Source organism: Cannabis sativa, chromosome 1 (assembly GCF_029168945.1).
Source record: "Cannabis sativa cultivar Pink pepper isolate KNU-18-1 chromosome 1, ASM2916894v1, whole genome shotgun sequence".
In the NCBI taxonomy this organism is placed as follows: Eukaryota; Viridiplantae; Streptophyta; class Magnoliopsida; order Rosales; family Cannabaceae; genus Cannabis; species Cannabis sativa.
Window position 1 is genome coordinate 5,163,111 of NC_083601.1, and position 13,107 is coordinate 5,176,217.

General features: G+C 29.5%; 1 protein-coding gene across 1 annotated transcript in view; it reads right to left on the reverse strand.

The window, feature by feature from the left end:
* Positions 1 to 3,434: 3,434 nt before the first annotated feature.
* LOC115705374 (aldehyde dehydrogenase family 2 member C4-like) overlaps positions 3,435 to 13,107 on the reverse strand; it is a 28,154-nt gene continuing 18,481 nt past the window's right edge. Inside the window, exons 3-8 of the mRNA XM_030632700.2 lie at positions 5,675 to 6,058; positions 5,498 to 5,587; positions 5,226 to 5,399; positions 4,963 to 5,100; positions 4,675 to 4,874; positions 3,435 to 3,910 (exon numbers count right to left, since the gene is read on the reverse strand). Coding sequence (XP_030488560.2) covers positions 3,637 to 3,910; positions 4,675 to 4,874; positions 4,963 to 5,100; positions 5,226 to 5,399; positions 5,498 to 5,587; positions 5,675 to 6,058 — 1,260 coding nt within the window. The 3' untranslated portion in view covers positions 3,435 to 3,636. The remainder of the gene's footprint in view (positions 3,911 to 4,674; positions 4,875 to 4,962; positions 5,101 to 5,225; positions 5,400 to 5,497; positions 5,588 to 5,674; positions 6,059 to 13,107) is intronic.

Sequence of the window (13,107 nt, forward strand, 5' to 3'; positions counted from 1 at the left end):
CCTAAATCTTTGTCTATTGATACTCAACAATGGGGTGTACATATCGAATCGTGTTCTAACCAAAGTTGTTTCTCAAACATATTTTGAGTTGTGATAAGGTTGAAAACCGACTTGATGACATGTACACATTTTATAAATACCCATATATAGTTAGAGTACAATTGTCAAAGAAAAGATCTGAGCCCTAAACCATAAATGAGCATATTTCATTTGAAAAGCTATAAGGTTTAAGGGTTACATATTTTATTATCCATCTCACAACACTAGAATTGTGGAATTAAGAATTGACTTGATCAGTGGGAGTGATCAATCTAGGAACCTAGTTTCCGAGAAAGATCATTCATATTTACTCAAACTTCCACCTCAAGTGTTAGATTAATTATGATTCACAACAACCCTTAAGATTAATGGTTATTGAGAATTCATAACTAATCATTAATAATATACAAGTCATTGGTAAAATTCTAATAAGTTATGTTATTTAGTAATTGCTTACAATTTCTAAAATAACATGTTATTGAACCATTTGCTCTTTTAAGAGTTTGTTGGTCCATCCTTAAGATGACTTATTAGAACAGTAAGATCAATGTATTCTAGTGATCACATTTTGTACAATAAGAGTTCAACTACAATATTAATTTGAGACACAAATTAAATTATAGAATGATAAAGAATTGAAGTTGTAGTACAATATGCCATGAATGAAGAAATGAATATCTTAAATAGCAATAAAGTTTATCTTTAGTAAAGTTGCCTAATGGGGTGGAGAACATTAATTAAGCATAGGTTTTTTCACCAATAATATTCATTAGGCAACATTGAGAAACATAAAGATATAAAAGAATATTCATTGCTAAGAAGTTCATTTTGAACTAAGAATCAATAACAAATGACATTTACATTCTCAATTATTTTTATAAAAGATTCTATTATAGACCTTGGCATTTGTTGCTTGTTTTAATTCATTAATCAATTCCAAATAGTGAACTAGAGGAGAAGGTATATAGACTGCCATAAAGATTTTCCTCTAATAGTGGTGAACATATGCAAGCTTAAAGTGTCTACCTATAGATTAAAACAAACATCTCACAAATTGGTATTATATCATCTTTTCCTTTAGGTTTGAAAAGAGAATTATGGAAATAATTATATACCAGAAAGTTAGTGGGAGTAATATTTGTTTTATACGTCGACAATATGTTACTTGCAAATGATGATAAAAGTTTTCTATATAAGTTGAAATTATTCATATCTTAAATTATTATTTTGAGATAAGGAATATAAATAATATATATAATTTTAATTAATTAGAGAGTAGCCACAGCATCTCTGATTAAATAAAATTATGTATTATTTATCAGATATAACTTTTATCTTTAAGTGTGATAAATTCAACTCGAACCAGCATCTGAAAAATGATCTGGAGTGAGAATAAATTAAGAACATTCATTTGCTTCTATTTTAGAAGCCTAATGTATGCCTAAGAGTCTGAATAAGACTTTGCATTACATTTGTTTCAGGATCGTTAAGTAGTATCAGAATAACTAAAGTTAAGACCACTTTATTTTTCATATAAAGTGATGAGGTATCTTTAAGATACTAAAAATTATATTCATACATATTTTAAGATGAATTGACCATCTGGAAATATAGTTAACCAATTAGATTCTAATATACTTCACTGGTTGTTATTTCCACTATAGAAGTCAAATTCATTTATTGTTTTGAGGATACATCTCGTATGATGTATTATAGAGTTTCATAGTAGGCCTAGAGTTCAGAATTACAGTTTCATTAGGCCATTAAGAAAATTTTGCGATAAATTCAGCTACAATATTTATGGCTAATAACTCTAAGAGTACTGGTCGAAGCTAGCATATCGACATTAAGTATTTAGCCATAAAAAGGCGTGATAAGTGGTCATTAATCACGCAAACTGAATTGGGTGATCGCATAGATCCTTGACTAAAGGCATGCCGCAACACAAATTCAAGGATCATAAAGTAAATATGGGATTCAGTTAACCCATATGCAGTTTTTTATTTGTACAACCAAAAATTATTTAATGAAACTCTAATTTCGATATTTTTTCATATTTATGTGCACCTTAATTTCATCTGAGAAAATTATCGTAAGAGGACCTGAATAAACATAAGGGTTAGGGTTTATTCGCTTAAGTACATTGCCACATAAAGTACATTGTTATATAATAAATATATCGTAATACATGGAAGATAATACTCGACTTATAATGAGGACATGTCGCTATGATTCGTATGTTTATTATATAATGAGGAACGTTTGGGTTTGAATGTTTTAGTTTAAATGCTGACCAAGTGGGAGAATATTAGAATATTTCTAATTAAGGAAATAAAATAATATTATTGATTTTGATAAATGAATATTTTATATTCATTGAATCTGGACAGAATCAATTACGTAATATTCTATATATGGTCAAATTTCTATATTTATTACCTAATTTGATTTCCTGAATTAATTGTCAAAATATTCTGACAATTAATGTGGCACAGATACTGGTGGAGTATCTCACCTATAAAAATAGGGTCTCGGTCCCCGAGCTCCTCACTCATTCTATTCATAACCGCAAATTCCATCTAAAGAGAGTTGAGAGAGCGAGGAAGCCCGATTACCCATGGTAGTCAATTTCCTTTGCAGATCAAAGCTTATGTGGGTTTGAAGCTCAAGATTCAATGGCTGGAGGTATTTCGATCTTTAAATTATAGTGCATATATGATTTATTAATTCCGCACTTTATACTTAATCATATATGTTTCAGTTTATACATATAAATTGTCTAACAATGGAATGGAATAAAATTTAAAATGCATAAAAAAAAATTAATAAAAAAATAATTAATTTTTTTTTCTTGTTACATTAGAATGGTCATTCTTTCCTTTTTAAAATAGAATAGTCATTACACCAAAATGGTGGAAAGAGCATTCCATTGGAATGCCATTCCAATACTTTAAAATGCAACCAAACAAAGGAATGGAATGAAAATTGTTTACTTTCCATTCCATTCTATTTCATTACCTCCAACCAAACGTCACCTAAAAGTTATTACATTAAACTATATAAAACTCAATACTTAGTTGAACCAATAGCAATATTAACACGTAGAAAAGTAGTTGACACTCCTAATACCCTTTAACACTTTTCTTCTTCTTTTTTTTTTTTTTCTCAATCGTTCATCCAACCATCTGATTTACCTCTTTATCATCATTATTTTATTTATTTATCGTTGTCTCATTATTCGATTGTAATCGTGCTAACTTGATTTTTAGAGTCCCTTTGACTGGCACTCCACTAGTGCTCTCATTTGAACTCTTGCCTCTTCCTTTGTCCTTTACAAGCTGTTGGTTTACAATTACGTAATTGTAGAAAACAGCCACAACAGTAGTCATATGATATTAATACAATAACAAGTTCTCATATTTATTGAATGATTCTATTTATTATACATATACACTTTTTAATCACTCCTGTTTATTAAATGTTCAAAAAAGGAAAAATCTTACAAGTTTCTTTTATAGAATAACCTTAAAAATAAAAAAAAAAAATTGTACAACTCCCAATATTATGTATTAGCTGGTACACTCAAATCTGAAATAATTAAAGCCATGGAGAGTTGTAAATGGGAGTTATGACTGATTTGACTTGAAGATACTTATGAAGTGCCTCTAAGCCAAGATCTCTTCCAAATCCACTCATCTTGTATCCACCGTAAGGACAATCTCGATCGAAAACAAGGTAACAATTGATCCAAATAATCCCAGCTCGGATTGATCTTGAAACTGTGTTAGCCACATTCAAGTCCTTCGTCACAATCCCTGCTGCTAGCCCATATTTTGTGTTGTTGGCTTTAGCTATTCCCTCTTCCATTGTCCTAACAATTCACAAAAATTAATTCATCTCACTTACACAATATTAATTCAATACAAAAGTCAAATAATAATTTTTTTTTTTGTTGGAGACACGAGCACGATTAAAATTAAAAAAACGAGCAAAATAATGACCAGCTGCCTAATTTTGAGATCGATTGACAAACAAACTATAAATTAAAATAAGATAAAAATTATTGCAGCATCATAGTTAACTTTAAGAGCACCTATATTTAGTTTTTATCTACTACTCAAAAAACACAACAGTAAAAATTATTGCACCAAGTTCATTCCATATCGTAGCTTGAGTCTCAACTATATTGTGCAATATAAGTATAACTGTACTACTAACAACCACTTCAGTCGCAAGAAACTTGTTATTCTCAATCACTAACAACAATTTCATGACGAGCCATTGGAAAGCAAATCAGAACCACCAACGAAACACAATAAAACAAAACCATACCACATAAACAAGACTAAAATACTCAAAACCATGTCATAAACAAGACTAAAACATTCGAAATCATATTACAGAGAAAAGATTAATCGCAGTAACAAAAATCAAATTACAATAGCAAATTAACACAAATCCGACTAAGCCGCATCTATACCCAAAGAAAATCGACAGGTCATGGTTAGAGAAAAAAATAACCTCCTATAACTATAAATTAAAAAACCAGAACCTCTAATTTTATTTTTTGAATGAAAACAAATTAATAAGTCAAATAATGATTTTAGTGAAGCATTAAGTTAATTATTGACTTACTTAAACTTCATGAGTGCCATAACAGGCCCAAATATTTCATCCTTGAAAATAAGCATGTCCTCATTAACATCAGTGAATATGGTTGGCTCAATGTAATATCCCTTGTTCCCTACACTCTTTCCCCCAGTTAACAAAGTCCCTCCTTCTCTCTTACCATGCTCAATGTAGCTTAGGATTTTATCAAATTGAGCCTTGTCAACCTACAATGCATTAGCATATATATATATTTATCCAAAACTCAAAATGTTAATTTCTTTATTTAATGCTAATTTTGGTCTAGTTAATTACCTGAGGTCCTTGACAAACTTGAGGATCAAAAGGGTCTCCAACAACCCAAGCTTTTGCCTTCTCTACTAACGTGTTTACAAATTCATCATAAATCCCTTCTTGGACATAAACACGAGAACTTGCAACACATATTTCTCCCTGGGTCATAATACAAATAAGTGATAAAAACTTAAACATTTTTAATAAGCTAATTATACAATCCAAAATGCTAAAACTTACACATAATTACCCATCAGTGAAAGAAGCTACATAATTATTATTACCTTGTTAAAAAGGATTCCAGTAAGGGCAAGATCAGTAGCCATTTCAATATCAGCATCATCAAAAATGATGAGGGGTGACTTGCCTCCTAATTCTAATGAAACTGGTTTCAAGTTGCTCATTGCTGCTGCCTTCATTACCTCTCTACCTGTTTCTGTGGAGCCAGTAAAACACACCTAAACAAAACATGAGCAAACCAATAATTCAACTAATACAATATAAAGTTACTTAGTACTGCATATTATAGCATATACATATATATAATCAATAATACCATGTTAATGTCCATGTGAGAGCTAATAGCAGCACCAGCTGTTGGCCCAAACCCAGTCACTACATTAAGCACTCCATCAGGTATACCAGCCTAATTAATAGTAAGCTTCACTTCAGCTCACTAAAAAATATTTAAAACTATGCCCAAATCATATATTATATAATATGAATACCTTACCTGCTTAGCAAGATGGGCATAAAACAGAGCTGTGAGAGGAGTTTGCTCGGCGGGTTTGAGTACGATGGTGCAGCCTGCAGCCAAGGCAGGGCTGACCTTGGCAAAGAACATAGTGGAAGGGAAATTCCATGGAATGATGTGGCCTACAACCCCAATAGGTTCAAGCAAAGTGTAACCTTGAAACTCACGTGACATTTTCAAAACTTGCCCATGGATTTTGTCGGCTGCGCCGGCGTAGTACCGGAGAGTGGCGGCCACCCCTGGTATGTCGATTGACTTGTTATAGTTAAACAATTTTCCGCAATCAAGGCTTTCCAGTGTGGCTAGTTCCTCCAAGTTTTGCTCAATTAAGTCTGCGAATTTCATCATAATCCTTCCCCTCTCCTAATCATTGTCAATTTATCACCATTTTTTTTTAATATTACTAGATTTATTCATAACAAAAATAAATAAATGAATGTTAATGCATGCATGTTAATTAAGAGAATATTGAAAACAAATTAAATGAAGCAAGTATAAATTAAATATTTTATTCTTTTATGCAAAATAAAAATATTAAAGTGGACTACCAACTTTTAACCCTGTGATTGTGATTTGGTAATTAGATAACTATCATATGTGTGATTGAAATTTATTATAGTGACAAATTTTTGTCGGTATTGTTCCATATTGTTCCTAGTGATTTATAACATTTATATTACACTCATAGTTTAGGTTTTTTATTGGATGATATTTAATGTTTTTAGTTCTATCTAGATTATATATTAGATGTTAAATTTTATCATTCGATCTGTTTAATTTTAGTCATCCAATCGATTCAATCTAACATCCAATAAACGTGGAGAATTTAATGTATTTCATATATATCTATTGGTTTAATTTGGGTTAAACCTAGTATTTTTGGATCGGATCGGATCCTTCTAACATTAAATATTTTAGATCCAGTATTTATTTGATTGAATTGGATCCATCCAATCTAAATACAAAAAAAGTTACATTTTAGTGTTAATTTTCATATGTACATATTTTACGTATAACATGTGAAAATATAATTACTCATTAAAACTAAATAAAAATACTAATTAAAGATGTTGAATGTATTGAATTTTTTTTTATTTATAGGCCTTTTCCAAATAGCCTCATAATGTGGGATGTGAGTTGATATCCTAACAATTGAAGTATTAACCCAAGTCCCACATGGGAAGAATAAGTAAGAGTTGTCTTGAATATAAGTGTTTTACCTACTCTATTAGTATGAGGTCTTTTGAGAAAATGGAAGAACGTGGCTTAACACAAATTAACTCTCCTAAGGAGAATGTAAAAAATTTGGCTAGTGCCATACATGAGTTACACATATAGCTCACTCACTGTAAAAGGTGAAAGCTCCCAACGTCATGCAAGCCGAAGACTGAATCACCCCTTGTCCCTTGATCTCCACACAAGAACTCCGATAGTGCATGCAAGCCGAAGACTGAATCACCCCTTGTCCCTTGATCACCACACAAGAACTCCGATAGTGCATTCCGGGCAAGAGGCGCCAAAATCTCCAAGCGGGATTGTTGGTAATAGTACAAATAAAATTCTCTTTTTTTTAATACTTAGATGGTAATAATTTAATATTACAGGAGTATTAGCTTCTAAGGTGAGTGAGACAAACGTGAAACACTACTATAAAAATGGTTTTTCCGGACGTTTTTAAACAGTCATTTAAATTTTAAAGTATTCTCGTCTGTTTCTATAACCGTCGTTTATACAACCGTTGCAAAATGGGCAAAATAAGCGATAGTTTTTAATTATCGCTAATGTAAAAAAAACTAATTAATTTTATTACAATAAAATAACTAATTAATTATATTACAATAACAATTAACTTTAAAACACATTAAATTTGTACAATAACAAAATAAATATATAATAAATAAAAAATATATAAATAATAAATATATTTATACCGAGCTCGAAGAGAGAGGGAGACGGATGGGAGGTGGTGGTGGTCCGACGTATGAGACGGAGATGATAGGGACACTGACGGGAGGTGGTGGTGGTTCGACGTATGCGACGAAGAGGAGGGAGACCGACGGGAAGAGGGGTGGGTGGAGATCGATGGACGAGAAGAAAGGGAGGAGGACGACGAGAGAGGAGGGCAATGGTGCGCGTGGGTGGGGTTTTGGAGAGTTAATATTTCCGTTTTAGGGTGTGGGAAATGGAGAAAAAATAGGTGGGCATGTGGGAAATAGAAAAAAAGTAGGTGGACACGTGGCAAATATGGTGAGAAGTAAGTGAAGGTTTATACCCGACGGTTTAGAACAGTCGGCTATTCCCCTTTTTGTAGTATATATAAAAAAAAAAATTAATTTAAATGGGGTATACCCGACGATTTTAAACCGTCGGGTATAATCCCGTAATTTTATTTTTTGTGTGTGTGTTTTTAATGAAAAACGTCGCCTAATATTTTAGGCATTGCTATAAACTGTCAGGAATACTAATTTTTTCCGACAATTTTAAACAGTTACTCAATTTTTTTAACGACGGTCCCTAAAAAAATTATTTTTGGGACCGTCACGAATTCATCTTTTTGTAGTAGTGAAAGCAATTACAATATTAGCTGAGTTAAGATAATTTAGATTAATAAGTACGGCTAAAATGGTTAATATTCACTCTCCATCAAATAAGGTAGGGTAAATACTATTTTGGATCTCGGATTTTGCAAAAGTTACTTATTAGATCCTCTGTTTTGTTAAATGACAAAATATATCCTATATTTTTTAAAATTGTACACATAGGAACCTGAACTGATTTTTTGTCAAAATAAAACTTAATAATTATCTGATCTGAAGATGTTATGACAAAACTGATTAAATTTTGTGTATATGTTCGTGTTATAAATTGTCTTAAAGTTAGTTATATTAAAAAAAAATTGTTGAAAATTGAGTTCAGGAACTTATTTTTACAATTTTAAAAAATATATGGTCTATTTTATCATTTACCAAAATAGAGGGTCCAATTGGCAACTTTTAAAAAACACATGATCTAAAATAGTATTTACCCAATAAAGTATACACATTTAGCTATGTTATGCTCAAATACATACATCAGTATTTTTATTTTTTATTTTATATTGTTTAAATATTATATTTTTTATTTATTTTAAATATATATTTTAAAAATTGATAATATTATTATATATTTTTTTAATATTTATAATGTTTACCTGACATATTTTCTTAACCTATTAAATATTATAATATATTATATTTTGTCAAAAGAACATTATAATAACATAAATAATTTATATATTTTATAAAGTATATAATTGGGTGTCTAATAAATTAACAAAGTCAAAGACAAAGCGAAATTAAAAGGTAGTTTATATAGGAGGTAGTGAAAGAAAGAAATAATAGCTCATTCGAAGAAGCTTTTTCATTAAGACTCTAGTGATAGCTCTAAGAGCTTGAAGGTTTTTTAAACATTTTTGTTTTTTTTTCAATCTTTTTTTTTAAGAAAAATTATATTTTTTTTTCTTTATTATTTCTTTTGTATTATTTTATATGATAAATGATTTAAAAACATAATATTTTAATAATAAAAAAAAATAATGTGTAATATAATGTAAAAGTAAAATAGATAAAATAGAAAAGTTGAATCTATCCTTTTTAAAGGCAGTTTTACGTAATATAAATGCATATATTGTATAAATACACTAGACAATTTTCGTGTTACTAATTTAATTTCTTTTAGTATTATAATAAATAGTTACTCGAAAATATAATTCTAATATACTAAAATTATAAATATAATATTTTATTTCATGTTATTATTAATAATTTTACTTATTAAAAATTAAATGCAAAATTTTATTAATTACTATTTGGAATTATAAATAGAATGGTATAGAAAAAAATTACGGTGTACCCATAATACATTATTTTCATATTTCGATCATTTTCAAAACTATTGTTATTATTGTATCTCACTTGTTGTCTCATTGTATCTCACTTATTTTCATCACTGTATCTCATCCGTTGTCATCACTGTATCTCATCCATTGTCATTACCGTAGTTTACTTGTAGTTGTCACTATTGTATTTCTCAAATCTTAATCTTAATCTTAAATTTCATCTCAAATTTTATACATTTTTTAACATTTTTAAGACAATATTGGAGAAATTCATTAATTAGTTTGTTCTGTTATTATCAATTAATATGTTTTAAAAAAGTAATTATTATTTTTGAAATATCTTAATTAAAAAAACAAAAAAATATAAAAAAAAAATGTGATATTTTAGTTATGAGAAATGCTAAAAGGCAGCCCTAGCTCATTGGTATTATACCACTATTAGTGTAATTAAGTAGCAAGTCTCATATAACTTTAAAAAAATAAGATTTAGGGAATATCGTTAATCAATTGTAGAGTGCTACCTATAAAAGGTGTTGGACACTACTGGTGTCCAATAACAATGCTCTTTAGTTATAATTATGTAATGCTTGACATTAAAGTTACTATTTCGTAAAAGACGTAAAGTAGACTTTTGTTAAAAATTAATTAATATTTTTTAAAAAAAAATTAAATGTAATAAAAAATAATTAAAATATTATTTCAAGTATCACGTACAACTGATTCTTTTATTATTATTATTATTATTATTATTATTATTATTATTATTATATCTTATTTTTTAAAAAAAAAAACCAAAAATGTACACATTAGAGTTGTTGTTATTATTATTATTATTATTATATTTTACTTTTTTAAAAAAAAAAAAACAAACAAACAAAAAAAGCCAAAAAGGTTAAGGTATATATATTGATTGATAACAGTAAATTTTTATTATTATTATTATTATATATATTTTTATTTTCTAAATTTTTTAGAATATTTTATATTTTTATAGAAAAATTATTAAAATAACAGTAAAATATCAATTTGTAGATTTATGCTTTTTTTATAGAAAATTTATTAAAACAATAGTAAAATATCATATCTAAACTGTTGTGTTTGAGACTTTCCCAAGTGCTTCCTCATTTATTAGTTAATCAAAATCAATGAGCTTCTGTTTAAGGGAGATCCATTGCTCATAATGTCATGATTCTTCAAGACCTCTTGAAGAATTATAAAAGGAAGAACATATCCCCAAGATGTACTATCAAAGTTGATATTGTTGGGTTTTATGCCCTAAATAAAACTCATTTCAATATAATCAGATTTGCTTATTAATATAGATCAGAAATAACATTTAATGTTGCATGGTTCACATGATTTATTTCATGATTATATGTACATAATGTATAAATTCATCTGAAACCCTTTTTCACATACTTGATCCTGTTTATTGTGCCGTCAACACATTGGAAAGTAAACATGACTATGTGAATAAAGTTTCCTAGATTTATCAGACACAGGGTCTTACTGATATGATAATCTACAACAAGAGTTTACTTTTTGGAGAAATACTATGTTCTTTCCAGAACATTGGTTAAAGTAAAGCTCAGGTTGGATGCATGGAGTATGCATCGGAAGGGACCGATATTGAACTTTGACTTAGATTTATTAAACTTACCGTAATATCTATTCAAGTCAATATCGCCTAGTTGATCCTAGATCAAATGATCTTAATCCTGATATGATTAGGCTCAATCTCGAGAGGCTATTCGTGTTCTTTGATTTGTTAGTTAAGCCTACTTTTAGGTCAGGGTGATACGTACATTTTGGGAACACGGTAGTGCAATTGAGTGGGAGCGCTAGCATAAACATGGAATCTATAGCTTCTATCTGGCGAATAGTAAGCAAAGGATGATCTCCTTCGAGCTTGACCAAACGAACATAAATGGTGGAGTACTCATTTCACATAAGCTGAAATATCATTTATACGGGGTCAAGTGTTTTAAGGATAAAATACATTGTAGGGTGTAACGGTAATCTAATCCCTTTACAGTGTAGATCATTCATATAGAGGATCATTGATCACATTAGGATTATAACAATGGATAACTAATGATGTGTCTATATGGTGGAACATATAGAGCATTCTATATACTGAGAGTGCAATTCTAAGTTCTATGCGTGGATTCAACGAAGAATTAATAAGTTAGTGAATTTTAGTGCTAAATTCTTGATCTACTTATTGGAAGCTCGGTTATATAGACCCATGGTCCCCCCACTAGTTGAGATAATATTGCTTGTAAGACTCATGTAATTGGTTTTGATTAATCAATTATAATTCTCAATTTAGACTATGTCTATTTGTGAATTTTTCACTAAGTAAGGGCGAAATTGTAAAGAAAGAGTTTATAGGGGCATATTTGTTAATTATGATACTTTGTATGGTTCAATTAATAAATATGATAAATGACAATATTATTTAATAATTATTTATAGTTATTAAATAGTTAGAATTGGCATTTAAATGGTTGAATTAGAAAATTGGCATTTTTGAGAAAATCAGATGCAGAAAAGGTAAAACTGCAAAATTGCAAAAAGTGAGGCCCAAATCCACTAGTATAGGGCCAGCCACTTTTGTAGGAAATTTAAACTGATTTTTTCATTATTTTAATGCCATATAATTCAAATCTAACCCTAGTAGGAATGCTATAAATAGATAGTGAAGGCTTCAGGAAAATTACACTTTTCTTCTGACTTTTTCTATTCAGAAAAACTGAGCCTTCTCTCTCCCTATCTTTAGCTGACCACTCACTCTCTTCTTCCTTAGAATTTCGAAATCCTTAGTGATTTGAGTAGTGCCCACACACATCAAGTGATACCTCAATCATAGTGAGGAAGATCGTGAAGAAAGATCATCAGCAAAGGAGCTTCAGCATCAAAGATTCAGAGAAAGAGATCCAGGTTCAGATATTGATAATGCTCTGCTACAGAAAGGAATCAAGGGCTAGATATCTGAACGGAAGGAGTCATTATATTCCGCTGCACCCAATGTAAGGTTTCTTAAACTTTATATGTGTTTATTTCATCGTTTTAGAAAGTTCATATTTAGGATGTTAATAAACATACTTGTGAGTAGATCTAAGATCCTGGTAAAATAATTTCCAACAACTGGCCTCAGAGCCATGGTAATTGATTTACTTGCAAGAAATTTGGACTTTAAAACGATTGTTTGTATGTTCTTTGGATGGTATCATGTTGTATTGAGTGTTATTTGATGATTGATTGATGTTTGTGAAATTTTCGTGAAAAATAATTGCGATTTTATCTCTGGAATTATTTTTATTGGATAGTATGAAAAAAATTAAGCAAGTTAGCCTTTTACAGAACTTAATTTGGATTTTATTTGAATTAGTTATGATTTTTTGAAGATTTGAAAAAATCGGGGCTGTGCTGATATTTTCCTGCGATCGCAAATCTGTCCGTACAGTTTCGATTTTTTTTGTTTTTCTTCGATTTTTCATGCTTTTTCATGGAATTAACTTCCAATTTTTTG